The 14857-nt window shown below is 41.2% G+C and overlaps 2 protein-coding genes across 4 annotated transcripts in view; one reads left to right on the top strand and one right to left on the bottom strand.

Moving 5' to 3' along the window:
* The window catches only part of LOC137320796 (uncharacterized), a 40671-nt gene extending 31686 nt beyond the window's left edge, over positions 1-8985 (top strand). For both annotated transcript variants that reach the window (XM_067982640.1, XM_067982641.1), the window contains exon 9: positions 6427-8985. In XM_067982640.1, coding sequence (XP_067838741.1) covers positions 6427-6669 — 243 coding nt within the window. In that variant the 3' untranslated portion in view covers positions 6670-8985. The remainder of the gene's footprint in view (positions 1-6426) is intronic.
* Positions 1-14857, bottom strand: part of LOC137320797 (uncharacterized) — a 51598-nt gene that overhangs the window by 3844 nt on the left and 32897 nt on the right. The window contains exon 6 of one of the 2 annotated variants that reach the window (XM_067982642.1): positions 12865-13978. The exons of the other annotated variant lie outside the window; for it this stretch is intronic. Coding sequence (XP_067838743.1) covers positions 13729-13978 — 250 coding nt within the window. The 3' untranslated portion in view covers positions 12865-13728. Of the gene's footprint in view, positions 1-12864; positions 13979-14857 lie in introns of those variants that run through there. 2 annotated transcript variants of the gene reach the window in all.

Below are 14857 nucleotides of genomic sequence, written 5' to 3'. Positions count from 1 at the left end.
TTGAATTTCGCATTCAGTTTGAGGGAGAGAAGAGGAAGTCTAAGACTAGTGTTTTAAACTTAAATAAGGGCAATTATGAGAGCATGAAGACAGAGCTGGCTAAAGTGAACTGGGAACTTAGGTTAAGGGATATGTCAGCAGAGATGCAGTGGCAGATATTTAATGAGATATTTCATAACACTCAGCAAAGATACATTCCAGTGAGAAGGAAAGACTCTAGGGGAAGGATGTACCATCCGTGGCTAACTAAGGATGTTAAAGATAGTATCAAATTGAAAGAAAAAGCATACAATTCCGCAAAGATTAGTGGCAGGTCAGAAGATTGGTCAGAATATAAAAAACAGCAAAGAATGACTAAAAGAATAAGGAGGAAGAAATTAGAGTAAGAGAGAAAGCTAGCTAGAAATATAAAAACAGATAGTAAGAGTTTAAAAAGGAAAAGAGTAAGTAGAGTGAGCGTTGGTCCTCTAGAGAGTGAGTCTGGGGAATTAATAATGGAGAATAAGGAAATGGCGGATGAATTGAACAGATATTTTGCTTCTGTCCTCACAGTAGAGGATACAAATAACATGCCAGAAATAATTGTGAATCAAGAGGTGAAAGGAAGGGAGGAACTTAAAATATATACAATCACCAGGGAAAGGGTTCTGAAAAAAATATCAGAACTAAAAGCTGACAAGTCCCCAGGTCCTGACGGACTTCATCCTAGGGTCTTAAAAGAAGTGGCTGCAGAGATAGTAGATGCATTGGTATTAATTTTCCAAAATTCCCTAGATTCTGGAAGGGTCCCATCAGATTGGAAAATAGCTAATGTGACTCCTCTATTCAAGAAAGGAGGGAGACAGAAAGCAGGGAACTACAGGCCAGTTAGCTTAACATCTGTCATAGGGAAAATGCTAGAATCTATTATTAAGGAGGTTATAGCAGGGCACTTAGAAAATCTCAATGCAATCAGGCAGCGTCAACACGGCTTTGTGAAAGAGAAATCGTGTTTGACTAATTTATTGAAGTAACAAGCAACGTGGATAAAGGGGATCCTGTGGATGTGGTGTATTTGGATTTCCAGAAGGCTTTTGACAAGGTGCCACATCATAAATAAGAGCTCATCGTGTAGGGGGTAACATATTAGCATGGATAAAGGATTGGTTAGCTAACAGGAAACAGAGAGTAGGCATAAATGGGTCATTTTCAGGTTGGCAAGATGTAATGAGTGGAATGCCACAGGGATCAGTGCTTGGACCTCAACTATTTACAATCTATATCGATGACTTGGATGAAGGGACCGAATGTATAGTTGCTAAATTTGCGGATGACACAAAGGTAGGTAGGAAAGTAAGTTGTGAAGAGGACATTGGAGCCTGCAAAGGAATATAGATGGGTTAAGTGAGTGGGCAAAAATTTGGCAGATGGAGTATAATGTGGGAAAATGTGAACTTGTCCACTTTGGCAGGAGGAATAGAAAAACAATATATTATTTAAATGGAGAGAGATTGCAGAAATCTGAGGTACAGAGAGATCTGGGTGTCCTAGTACATGAATCACAAAAAGTTCGTATGCAGGTACAGCAAGTGATTAGGAAGGCAAATGGAATGTTGTCATTTATTGTAAGGGTAATGGAATATAAAAGTAGGGATGTTTTGCTAAATTGTACAGGGCATTGGTGAGACCACATCTAGAATACTGTGTGCACTTTTGGTCTCCTTATTTAAAAAAGGACATAATTGCTTTGGAGGCAGTTCAGAGAAGGTTCACTCATCTAATTCCTGGGATGAGGGAGTTCTCTTATGAGGAAAGGTTGGACAAGTTGGGCCTGTATACATTGGAATTTAGAAGAATGAGAGGTGATCTTATTGAAACATATAAGATCCTGAGGGGACTAGAAGGGGTAGTTGCTAAGAGGATGTTTCCCCTTGTTGGATAGACTAGAATTAGGGGCCACAGTTTAAAAATAAGGGGTCTCCCATTTAAGGCGGAGATGAGGAGAATTTTTTTCTCTGAGGGTTGCGAGTCTGTGGAACTCCCTTCCCCAGAGAGCGGTGGAGGCAGGGTCATTGTATATTTTTAAGGCTGAGTTAGATAGATTCCTGATTAACAAGGGAGTCAAATGTTATAGTAGGTTGACGGGAAAGTAGGGTTTAGGTCGCAATCGGATCAGCCATGATCTTATCAAATGGCAGAGCAGGCTTGAGGGGCCGAATGGCCTACTCCTGCTCTTAATTCATATGTTCATATGTATCATGCCTAATTTACGTTGCCCTGGGTTATACCGTGTGAATACAATTGATGCTCTGGCTTCCTCTGAAACTCTGAACACCAGTGCACAGGCATCTTGTACATGTCTCATTGGCACTTACATGCCTCTGACTTCTTCAGTCTCTCTGGCTGAACCAAGTGGTGTGCAGCCTCAGGGTCTTGTTTGATCTTGAGCTGAGCTTAAAATCTCATGTCTGATCTGGCACTGACCTGTCTCAATTCCATAGTGAGATCCTTATCTACACCTTCACTACCAAGAGAATTTATTTCTCGAATGCACTCTTCACCGGCTTTCCCACCTCCACATTTCAGCTACTCTAGAACTCTTTGGCCCAAATTCCCAGCCACACACCCATGTCCCCTTTTTTTTGTTCTCAGGATGTGGGCAATGCCAGCAACGCTGCCCATTCCAGTTGTACTGAGAAGGTGGTGGTGGGCCTTCTGCTTCAACAGCTGGATTCCTTGTGGTGATGGTGCTCCCACAACGGCGTTAGGTTGGAAATTTCAGGAAATTGACAGTTACTACAAAGGAACAGCGATAAACATCCAAGTCAGGATGTTGGATAATTTGGGGAGTTTGGAGGCAATGGAGTTCCCATGACATTGCTGCTCTCGTCTTTCACCATGGTAGAGGTTGTAGGGGAGGGAGCTGCTGTCGAAGTAAGCTTGGTGAGTTGTTGCAGTGCATTCTGTGGATCGTACATACTGCAGCCTTAGTGCGCCAGTGTTGGAGGGAGCGGGTATAGAGTCCAGTGGCAGGGCCACCGATCAAGTGAACTGCTCTGTCCTTGATTGTGTCTTCCCCAAGCAGCACTATGCATCAGCAAATTGATTTCAATAAAGATATCCTCCCCAGATTTGCTCGCGCACTGCTTGAGGTTTCCGTTTTGTTACTGGTTAGGCCTTGTTTGGCACAGCCATCCCTGACCAGCATGGCCTGGAGATTGGTCTTGACACTAAGCTCTAAATTCCAGTCACAACACTGAGTTGAAGTGACTGAGACCTTACCTTGTCCCTCTGTCCTTGTCTCTGGCTGCATCTACAGACTAGAATAACCTAGCAACAAGCACGCTACTGGCCTGCGAGGTCAGATGTGTGCTTTTTTTTTATTTATTCATTCATTCATGGGATGTGGGCAAGGCTAGCATTTATTGCCCACCCCTAATTGCCCTTGAGAAAGTGGTGGTGAGCCACCTTCTTGAACCGTTGCAGTCAGTGAAGGTACTCCCACAGTGCTGTTAGGTAGGGAGTTCCAGGATTTGACCCAGCGACAATGAAGGAACGGCGATATATTTCAAAGTCAGGATGTGTGACTTGGAGGGGAACGTGCAGGTGGTTGTGTTCCCACGCGCCTGCTGCCCTTGTCCTTCTTGGTGGTAGGGTTCACAGGTTTGGTCGGTGCTGTCGAAGAAACCTTGGTGAGTTGCTGCAGTGCATATTGTAGATGGTACACGCTGCAGCTATGGTACACTGGCGGTGGAGGGAGCGCATGTTTAAGGTGGTGGATGAGTGCCAATCAAGCGGGCTGCTTTGTCCTGGATGGTGTCGAGCTTCTTGTGTTGTTGGAGCTGCACTCATCCAGGCAAGTGGAGAGTATTCCATCACACTCCTGACTTGTGCCTTGTAAATGGTGGAATGACTTTGGGGAGTCAGAAGGTGAGTCACTCATCGCAGAATACCCAGCCTCTGATCTGCTGTTGTAGCTACGGTACTTATGTGGCTGGTCTGGTTAAGTTTCTGGTCGGTGGTGACCCCAAGGATGTTGATGAGGGATTTGGCGATAGTAATGCTGTTGAATGACACTGGGAGGTGGTTAGATTCTCTCTTGTTGAAGATGGTCATTGCCTGGCACTTGTGTGGCGCGAATGTTACTTCCCATTTATCAGCCCAAGCCTGGATGTTGTCCAGGTCTTACTGCATGCGGACACAGACTACTTCATTATCTGAAGGGTTGTGAATGGAACTGAACTATGCAATTATCAGCGAACATCCCTGCTTTTGACCTTGTAATGGAGGGAAGGTCATTGATGAAGCAGCTGAAGATGGTTGGGCCTAGGACACTGCCCTGAGGAACTCCTGCAGCAATGCCCTGGGGCTGAGATGATTGGCCTCCAGAAACCACTACCATCTTCCTTTGTGCTAGGTATAACTCCAGCCACTGGAGAGTTTTCCTCCTGATTTCCCCCTATTTACAATCTATATCAATGACTTGGATGAAGGCAGCGAGTGCACTGTGGCCGAAATATCTGCTGATACAAAGATTGTTGGAAAAGTAAATTGTGAGGAGGACACAAAGTGTCTGCAAAGGGATATAAATAGGTTACGCGTGTGGACAAAAATTTGGCAGATGGAGTATAATGTGGGAAAATGTGAAGTCATCCACTTTTTGGTAGAAAGAATAAAGCAAAATATTATAAATGGAGAAAGTCTACAGAATGCTGCGGTTCAGAGGGATCTGGGTGTCCTTGTACATGAAACACAAAGTAAGCATACAGGTGCAGAAGGTAGTTGGGAAGGCAAATGTAATATTGGCCTTTATTTCAAGGGGGATGCAGTATAAAAGCAGGGAAGTCTTGCTACAACTGTACAGGGTGCTGGTGAGACCACACCTAGAGTACTGCGTACAGTTTTGGTCCCCTTATTTAAGGAATGATATACTTGCATTGAAGACAGTTCAGAAAAGGTTCACTAGGTTGATTCCGAGTTTGGAAGGGTTTTCTTATGAGGAAAGATTGAGCAGGTTGGGCCTATACTCACTGGAGTTTAGAAGAATGAGAGGACATCTTATTGAAACATATTAGATTCTGAGGGGGCTTGGCAGGGTAAATGCTGAGAGGATGTTTCCCCTCAGGGGAATCTAGAACCAGGGGGCATAGTCTCAGGATAAGACGGAGATGAGGAGAATTTTTTTCTGTGAGGGTTGTGAACCTTTGGAATTCTTTGCCCCAAAGAGCAGTTGAGGCTGAGTCATTAAATATATTCAAAGCTGAATTGGACAAATTTTTGATCAGCAAAGGAGTCAAAGGATATGGGGAACAGGTGGGAAAGTGGAGTTGAGGCCAGAATCAGATCAGCCATGATCTCATTGAATGGCGGAGCAGGCTTGAAGGGCCAAATGGCCTACTCCTGCTTCTATCTCTTCTATTCCCATTGACTTCAATTTTACTAGGGCTCCTTGATGCCATACTCTGTCAAATGCTGCCTTGATGTCAAGGGCAGTCACTCTCACCTCACCTCTGGAATTCAGCTCTTTTTTCCATGTTTGGACCATGGCTGTAATGAGGTCTAGAGCCGAGTGGTCCTGGCAGAACTCAAACTGAGCATCGGTGAGCAGGTTATTGATGAGTAAGTGCCGCTTGATAGCACTGTTGACGACACCTTCCATCACTTTGCTGATGATTGAGAGTAGACTGATGGGTGGTAATTGGCCAGATTGGATTTGTCCTGCTTTTTGTTGACAGGACATACCTGGACAATTTTCCACTTTGTGTGGTAGATGCCAGTGTTGCAGCTGAACTGGAACAGCTTGGCTAGCGGCGCGGCTAGTTCTGGAGCACAAGTCTTCAGCACTACAGTCGGGATGTTGTCAAGGCCCATAGCCTTTGCTGTATCCAGTGCACTCAGCCATTTCTTGATATCATGTGGAGTGAATCGAATTGGCTGAAGACTGGCTTCTGTGATGGTGGGGATTTCGGGAGGAGGCCGAGATGGATCATCCACTCGGCACTTCTGGCTGAAGATGGTTGGAAACGCTTCAGCCTTGTCTTTTGCACTCATGTGCTGGGCTCTGCCATTGAGAATGGGGTGTTGACGGAGCTAGTCGATAGTAAATAGTTACAGCGGGATCTTGATGCATTTGATGGTGTTCTCCTGTGGTTTGGATTCTGCTCTATTTCTTACTTTAGCTGATGTACTGGAACTAGCCTGTTATTCTATCACCAGGCTTTTACTTTGAGTAGACTACAGTGGAGGCCCTATAGTTGAAGTGGGGTCAGATTCAATGGCTTTATGAATTTTGCAAATCTGCACAGTTATGGATTTAAAACCTACAACAAAGACAAAGGATTAAATTACCACCTGGAAGTATGCCTTCTGCTGCAAAAATGGAAGGAAGATTAATTTTTTAAGCTGTATGATGGTGAAAACTAATCAATATATTTTTCATAATTTCAGGCTGACCTAGCAGTAACGGGCCATGATCTTCGCTGCTACCATGATATTGTCACCTATTGGCGATTCCGATGCCTTCCTCCAACAACCCGTGGGATTTTGAACATCTTTGGATTAATAAAAGTCCATGATGTCTCCGTTTACTTTCAATACTATAGCCTGCCAGTGATTACTGCGTTGTGCACACCAGTTATTAAACTATTACTTGCATTGAAGGATATCTACAGCAGGCCATGTGTCTGTTAAACTGACTTGAAATTTTAACTTTTCTTCCAAATCAGATTGTACAGCTATTCAGGGATGTGAGGTCTTTGCTGTATTACTTTTTAAAGAATTATGTAATTGTTTTATGATCAATTTTTGTATTCTGATTTTTGGGGTACTTCTTGTTTTGCAAACAATTAGACCTTGGTATTGGTGTCAAAATTGTAACTAATTTGAGAACAGATATCTAATAGTCTTACTACTCTCTAGCAGCTCTGTATAACAGACTTGTTTAAAAGTAATTCTATTTTAATTCTGGACTAGCAATTTGACTTGTGTTTTACCAATACATTTGTGCAAAAGATTTAGGAATTTCATTTTAAAAAGACCTTGACTTTGGAATGATTCAGATACAAATGAGTATAATCATGTATTGCACCTTACACAGGAATATTAGGAACGGGAGTAGGCCATTCAGCCCCATGAGCCTGTTCTGCCATTCAGTTAGATCATGGCTGATCTGTACCTCGACTCCACTTACCAGTCGTTGCTCCATATCCCTTGATACCCTTACTGACCAAAAATCTTGAAAGCTCCAATCGACCTAGCATCTACAGCCTTTTGGGGGAGATCATTCCAGATTTCTACTACCCATTGTGTGAAAAAATGCTTCCTGATTTCACTCCTGCATAGCCAGCTCTAATTATAAGATTATGTCCCCTTGTTCTTGATTTCCCCCAGCAGAGGAAATAGTTTCTCTGTATCTATTTATTGAATCCTTTTAACATTTTAAACACTTGTAAATTATTCATACAGACCTGCGGAAGATGAAACCCATGATACTGCCACGACTTCTGGAAAGTTTCCCAATATTTTAGTTCAATATTTATTGTTTCAAAGATTCCAGTTTTATAATTTAATTTTGAGACTTGCCTTTTTTGTAATTCTATTTCTATATCTCAGCATAGAATTTTAGAGACCACCACAGAGATTCTATAGATGATCTGCTGAGAAGGAAATTTACTGAGATGGCATATACCTGCCCCAAGTATCCAAGTTCCAATAAATTGTACAGGAAGTAACAAAGGACAGGAAGGAAATGTTACCCAGTATTTTAGAATATTTCAATTTTAAAAATTAGATGGTTTACAAACCCCCTCCCCCAGTCCTATCAAGAAAATGTCCAATTTCAAAGAGAAAATTATACCTCCACATGCAATTTTGTTCAGAAGCATTTTTACAGCTTCATAAATATCTATTATAGAAGGGGCAAAGGTTATTTTGAAGACTTAAAAAAAAATTAACACCTTGATGATTCTGATGCTCAGTGTGTCAGATAATAGACTCTTTTATAAGGAGTATAATGCACAATGTATTTTTCTACTGCAAAGTCTGGTTGTTACATAAACACAGGGTGAGCTTAATCAGAATTTAAAGGCAGATTGGAAGTTGCTTATTAAATTCAGGCTCCAGGTTAGTGACTTGCAATGTGATCTTTGAAATCTGACTAGTGTGTAGATTTTTAAAAATATAATAGCAGATCTTCTATGGTGCTGCTCGTATATTGTTCCTGCCCTTATCAAATAGTAAGTCCTCCAACTGACCGTGTTACACACAATGGGGCTGATAATGAATGCCATGGCTAGTGCTCCTTGTACTGAAATTCATTAAGGCCATGCAATTTGTTTAAATTAGAGCTGCCTGAGCACTGCTTCAGTTACTCAGGCCCAAATTAATTTGCCCTCCCTTTCTCTATACTTTCAAATGTGACGCAAAAATTTAAACGTGACACTTGAAGTGTGATGGACTGGAACTGTGCACTAGATGTACCATTTTTATATTATACATAAGCATAAGTGCCTGAGCCATACAGACCAGGAAGATCCCAGTTTCAATCCCTGGTCCATGGTGAGTGAGCTGGTCTTAGCTCGGGGCACTATAATTAGCCCCAGAAACCTGGATTGGGGAGTGGACAAATCAGCCTGGGTTTCCACTCGAGATCACTATTCAGTGATTCTTGCTGGTAGTGTATATGTGGACGTCCGGTGCGGGAAAGATTGGTTCATTCGTAACACCCCCTGCAGTTGAATAGTCTGCTGATGCAAGCTGCAAAATGAGCAGCTAGATAATGAATAGCTGAGCTGAAATAAGACCAGTTTATATTGCAAATTTTGTAGCAGTATAATAAACCTGCTGCGAGCATAAAATTGTGGTCATGAATATGAAAGACTATATAAACCTGCATTTAACTGGTCTTAAGTCTTGTGTCCAACTATTGTACCATAAAAAATTCTCAAGACTTCAAGCTTTCAGTTGTATGCAAGCTCCAATATGATCGAGTCAAGGTACAAAATGAATAACAGGAATAACCAGGTCTGCTGTATCTAGACTGGATTTTCAAACCATTACTGAATGTAAAAATGACATGATGAAGTTTTGCGTTTGTTATAAGAGCATCGTACATCACACAATCTGGTACCTATTCTCTAAACAGAAAGTTCACACTTGTACAATGACTTTAGAAGCGAACAGAATTAATATACTACTTTTAGGAAGAGGAAAAGACCATTAAGCCCAATCCTACTGACATCTTTGGTCATCAAATGCCTCAGCAACTTGCATTTATATACTATTTTTAATGTCAAAAACACCCCAAGGTGCTTCACAGAGGCATAAGGAAAACACGTTGAGCCAAACAGGAGCAATTCAGCAGGGTGTTGAGATGGGTTTTAAGGAGGGGGAGATGGAAGCAGAGGATTTTAGGGGGAAAATTCCACTGAGTAGGACCTAGACCACTGATGTTACAGCCACCAATGGTCAGGTGAAGGGAGGGGGGAGATTCACAAGATGCTGGAGTCAGAGGAACAGATCCGGGGCAGAGGGTGTGAGCTAGAGAGGTGATGCCAGGGAAGGATTTAAAAATAAAGCCAAGAATTTTAAATTTGAGCCATTGGGGGACCAGGATCCAATGTAGGTCAGCAAGTACCTCAGTCATTACTCTTCAAGAACACTTAATAGAATCTTGCAGCACAGAAGGAGAACATTCAGCCCATCGTGCCTGTGCTGGCTCTTTGAAAAAGCTATGTAATTAGCCCACTCCCCCGCTCTTTTTCCATAACCCTGCAAATTTTTCCTTTTCAAGTATTTATCCAATTTCCTTTTGAAAGTTACCATTGAATCTGCATCCACCACCCTTTCAGGCAGTCCATTCCAGATCATAACAAACTTGCTGCGTAAAAAAATTCTCATCTCTCCTCTGGTTCTTTTGCCAATTGTGTTAAATCTGTGTCCTCTGGTCCCACCCACCAGTGGAACAGTTTCTCCTTTTTTACTCTATCAGAAACCCTCAGAATTTTGACCATCTCTATTAAATCTCCCTTTAACCTCTGGTTTAAGGAGAACAATCCCAGCTTCTCTAGTCTTTCCACATAACTGAAGACCCTCATCCCTGGTATCATTCTGGTAAATCTCTGCACCCTCTCCAAGGCCTTGACATCCTTCCTAAAGGGTGGTGTGCAGAATTTGACACAATACCTTAGCTGGGGCCTAACCAGTGATTTTTAAAGGTTTAACATAACTTCGTTGCTTTTGCACTCTATGCCTCTATTTATAAAGCTAAGGATCCCATATGCTTTTTAACAGCTTTATCAACTTGTCCGCCTAGTTGTCTCTTGAACCAACTTATGTTACGTGCTTCAATGGTCTTCCCTGATAACTAGCTTATTTAACAATTCTATTACTATTTGTATTTTTGCTTGACTTCCCTTTTTATTCCTAACTTCCTAAATTTATTTTGTGTCCCCTGTTATTTAGGGTTGTTACATTCTACAATGGGAGGAAAAACTGACTGCTACGATTTTGAACTTTTTTGTTGATTATTCTGTTAATTATAGGATTGTTAATAGCACTTTGAAGCTACTGCCATTTCAGAGTTACTGACACCACTCCAGTCACAGTGTATCCAGAAATTTGAGGTACAACTCTACCAACAGCCTTACCTTGACCTTCAACATAGAGAGAATTCCATGCACATACCGGTGTTAAATTAAATTGCAAATATTCTGCATAATGATAAGAACTATCTAGTTAATTGACTGTTGGCCCTTTGCCTGGTTAACAAGTAGGATTCAATCCTCCATTTGTGTTCTCTTTACCGATAAAAGGAGATCTGAATGTACAGCAATAGAAGGCAGGAGGCCAACTTGAGACTAACTGATTAACTAGCAAACTGACACCTGGTGACAGTTCTTTCAGGCTTCTGCATAATCTGGACAGCTCAGCTAGAGCACTTTGTAGGAGCGAGTTCCACTAAAAATAAAAGTTGATATGTGTGTGAAACTCCAACCTCTCATTTGGAAGAAGAAAGTAGCCAGCTAGCAGGATCCTCACACATGCTATTACTGGGTTGGAGGCTGATCTTGCAGTTCATGTGTGCCTGTGTTGGAATACATGTTCTAGTGATGCTGCCTCCAGTAGCAGTTGTTACATTGCTCTGGTTAGTGGTCGATGGAAACAAGCTGCAATTGACTTCCACTGTTAGCAGGGAACCGCAGGTCAACTTTGCATCGGAGTGCAGCTGGGTTGAATTCAAAAACAAATGGTTTCTATAATGCTGGTTAAAAACTTTAACCAGTAACTGATGTCATACTAACATATGAACACTCAAGCAAGCTCCAAGAGTCCATGGTTACCCATGACATATCACTGCACTAATGTATACAATTGATGTATCCCTCCCCATATTCTCAATTTTTAGGAACATAAGACTATACAGGGCCAGAAATGGATGCTGCGAAAAGTCACAGACTTTAAATCCATTATACCCCTGCATTACCTGTCAAAGCATTTATCCATTAATTTGTAAAAATTGGTTTCACTGGGGGAAAACATGGTGATGTGGTCACCCTAATGGTATTTCAACCATTTTTGAGTGAACAATTTTCTTAATCCCCTTCATAATCTTGAAAACTTCAATTAGATTACTTTGAAGTCTCTTTTCCAAAGGGAACTAACTCAACTTTTTAACCTTTCATCACTACTTAGATTCCTGCTTCCTAGAATTATCTTGGTTACTTGCCTCTGTACACTCTCAAGGAGTATAACATTATCCCTACAAATAGATAATCAGCTAACCGAAGGAGTTCAGGGGCCTCCAGCAAGATTAGTTATAGGGTACCCCCACTGCCACCCGAATTTACCCCAGTCATCATCACTACCTCTGCAGATTTGTCCGGTCAATTTTTATTTCATCTCTAACCTGTGTGTGTACCAAGGCTGTGCCCAGGATTTTCAGACCTACTAGTCCACTTATTTCTTATCCTAACTCATTTGTCAGAGAGTGATCAAGACTCGGCACCAAAGACAGTTTGATTGAAAGACTATGACCAAATAATAGACTAAGTAAAAGAGGAACATTAGATGGAAAAGAGAAACAAATCAGTAAAACATGTGTGGAACAACAAGAGTGAAGAGAGAGAATAATGTTTGCTGAACTTGAACATAACCATAACATTAATGTCCATGTCCATACAACATGTGACAATGTTAGATGAGATTATTTTTATCTCATTTCATTACATTTAATGTCAAGGCCACTTTCACCTGTGAAATGAGGATGGATTCAAATGTAAATGCATGTGTCAAGGATCAAAACATCGTTCATGGTCAAAGGAAATAGGAATAAGGCAGCTGTGTCATTACCTGGGTGCCCATTAACATCTGCTTTACTTTTCATCTAAATTTGGATTGAGAGCAAAGGCTAGATCCCTACAGAGAACAACTCTGACATTAAATGGGATTAAAAACGTGAAAATAAACTGTCAGGTTAAAACACAAATAAATAAAGACCAATAACTGTGAAGTTAGTTGAGACAATTGTCTGGAAGGTGCAGATTTGAAAACTCTGATCTGAATGACCCCATACATGCTAACCTATAAAACTCAGAAAAGCTGACAACTTAAAAAACAATGTACAACTGACAATCATCATTGAGTAAGGCCACTTCAAGGCAGCTGAATACTTTTTTTTGGTGTTTTGAGATCACATTCCACAATTCAGTTTGTTTTTCTGTGAAAACTGACATCAGATGGTCTCATGTATCATATATAAAGTAGATACAGTGGGATTGCAGTGGGATAGTCATCATTTAAGCTGTAGTATATCCAATATTTCATACATTTTATTATTAAAAATTTTAAAAATAAAGTACATAGAAGTGCAATTTTTGCAGTGGTAGATTTAGAAATTTTTGAAAGGGAAAGTAATCTCTGGTAGTGCAAAGTTTATTTCTGGTAGGGGGATCTGGGGGTTATCAAACCCATAGACGTTACATGAACTGAACAAGTACTCAATTTTCTAACTTCTTAAAATTTAAGGTAAGCAAAGGGGAATATAAAATGACTTACTCCTCCCATAAACTGTGACTACAGTACATGTTGGTGAATCTTATAAGAGGTCATGTCAGTGCTTGTGCAGTTGCTCTGGGATTTAGGTATGTTCCCAGAGCCCTGTGGTTCACCCTTTATCAGTAAATTAATATAAAAGCCTACATATTAGTATTACTTCTTAAATCAAACAAGATCAGAAATGGTTAGTGTTATCAAGGTCAAGAAACATTGTTTTATTGAGGCATTTTGTATGTGTATATAAAACCCTCTTCAGCCCAGATAATCTAATCCTCATAACATTGCTAATGCCACGCAAATAATAACCACGGGGTGTGATTTTAATAGCCTGGAGCAAAGCTATATTTTTACAAATATAAGCTCTGTGTTGCTATGTAATTATAAAAATATCAGTAAGTATATTAAAAGGGCTGGGATTGGCCCACAACACAAGGCAGGACTCAGGCTATTTTAAGTGGGAAATGGTTATTAATGCTAAAGATTTACACTTACAAGGAATACACAGTTAAACAGTGGAGAAAGACTTAGTGTAGTTCTAGTCTCATCGGAATTTTTCTTGAGCTAGTTGAATTTTTTCTAAAATATCAGTTTGCATGTTGAATGTCACAGACCATTCCAAGGGCATGCAGTGGCAGGTGTTTAACAGATAAAGGTGATCAAATCGTTTGCATTACATTAGTCAATCGTTTTCCTATGTTAATTGAAAGTGCGCAGCAGGCTCGTCTGCCCAATGGCCATCTGCCGTACAGGTAGCATATTCACACTGTATCCAGGGTACTTCAGTGTCATATTAATTCTAGAATTTTCCAGCTTTCTTATAAGTTCCTGGAGTTCGTGGTTAAGATTTTGTAGTTCTTGATTTTCTAGTAATGTGATATTACGTTCCCTCACAGTCATGTCTCTTTCCCGACTCACAGAAGCCAATTCTTCTTCAAGTTCTTTTATTCTGAAGTTGAAAGTAGTTATTGTTACAATAAAACAGCCTAGACATAATTATCATAGAAGGTACAGCACAGAAGGAGGCCGATCGGCCCATCGTGCCTGTGCTGGCTCTTTGAAAGAGCTATCCAATTAGTCCCATTCCCCTGCTCTTTCCCCATAGCCCTGTAAATTTTTTTCCCTTCAAGTATTTATCCTATTCCCTTTTGAAAGTTACTATTGACTCTGCTTCCACCACCCTTTCAGGCAGTGCATTCCAGATCAGAACAACTCGCTGCGTAAAAAAATGTTTCCGCATGTCACTTCTGGCTCTTTTACCGATCACAATAAATCTGTGTCCTCTGGTTACTGACCCTTCTGCCACTGGAAACAGTTTCTCCTTATTTACTCTGTCAAAACCATTCATGATTTTGATTTTGAACACCTCTATCAAATCTCCCCTTAACCATCCCCATCCAGTCCCTCTACACCTCCAACCCCCACCAGGACAGCCTGTGGGCCCTCCGCTTCTTCCTTGAACTGAGGCCCAACCAGTCCCCATCCTCCACCACCCTCCTCCGCCTGGCTGAACTTGTTCTTATGTTGAACAACTTCTCCTTTGACTCCACTCACTTCCACCAAATAAAAAGTGTCGCTATGGATACCTGTATGGGTCCAAGCTATGCCTGCCTTTTTGTGAGATACGTGGAGCATTCCTTGTTCCAGTCCTACTCAGGTCCTGTCCCTCACCTCTTTTTCCGGTACACTGATGACTGTATCGGTGCTGTTTCCTGCTCTCACCCCGAACTGGAAAATTTCATCAACTTTCCTTCCAATTTCCACTCTTCCCTCACCTTCACATGGTCCCTCTCCCACTCTTCCCTTCCCCGATTTCTCTATTTCCATT

Source organism: Heptranchias perlo, chromosome 4, assembly GCF_035084215.1.
Source record: "Heptranchias perlo isolate sHepPer1 chromosome 4, sHepPer1.hap1, whole genome shotgun sequence".
Classification (NCBI taxonomy): Eukaryota; Metazoa; Chordata; class Chondrichthyes; order Hexanchiformes; family Hexanchidae; genus Heptranchias; species Heptranchias perlo.
Note: the sequence above shows the minus strand (reverse complement) of the source record. Positions and strands in the feature narration are given on the sequence as shown.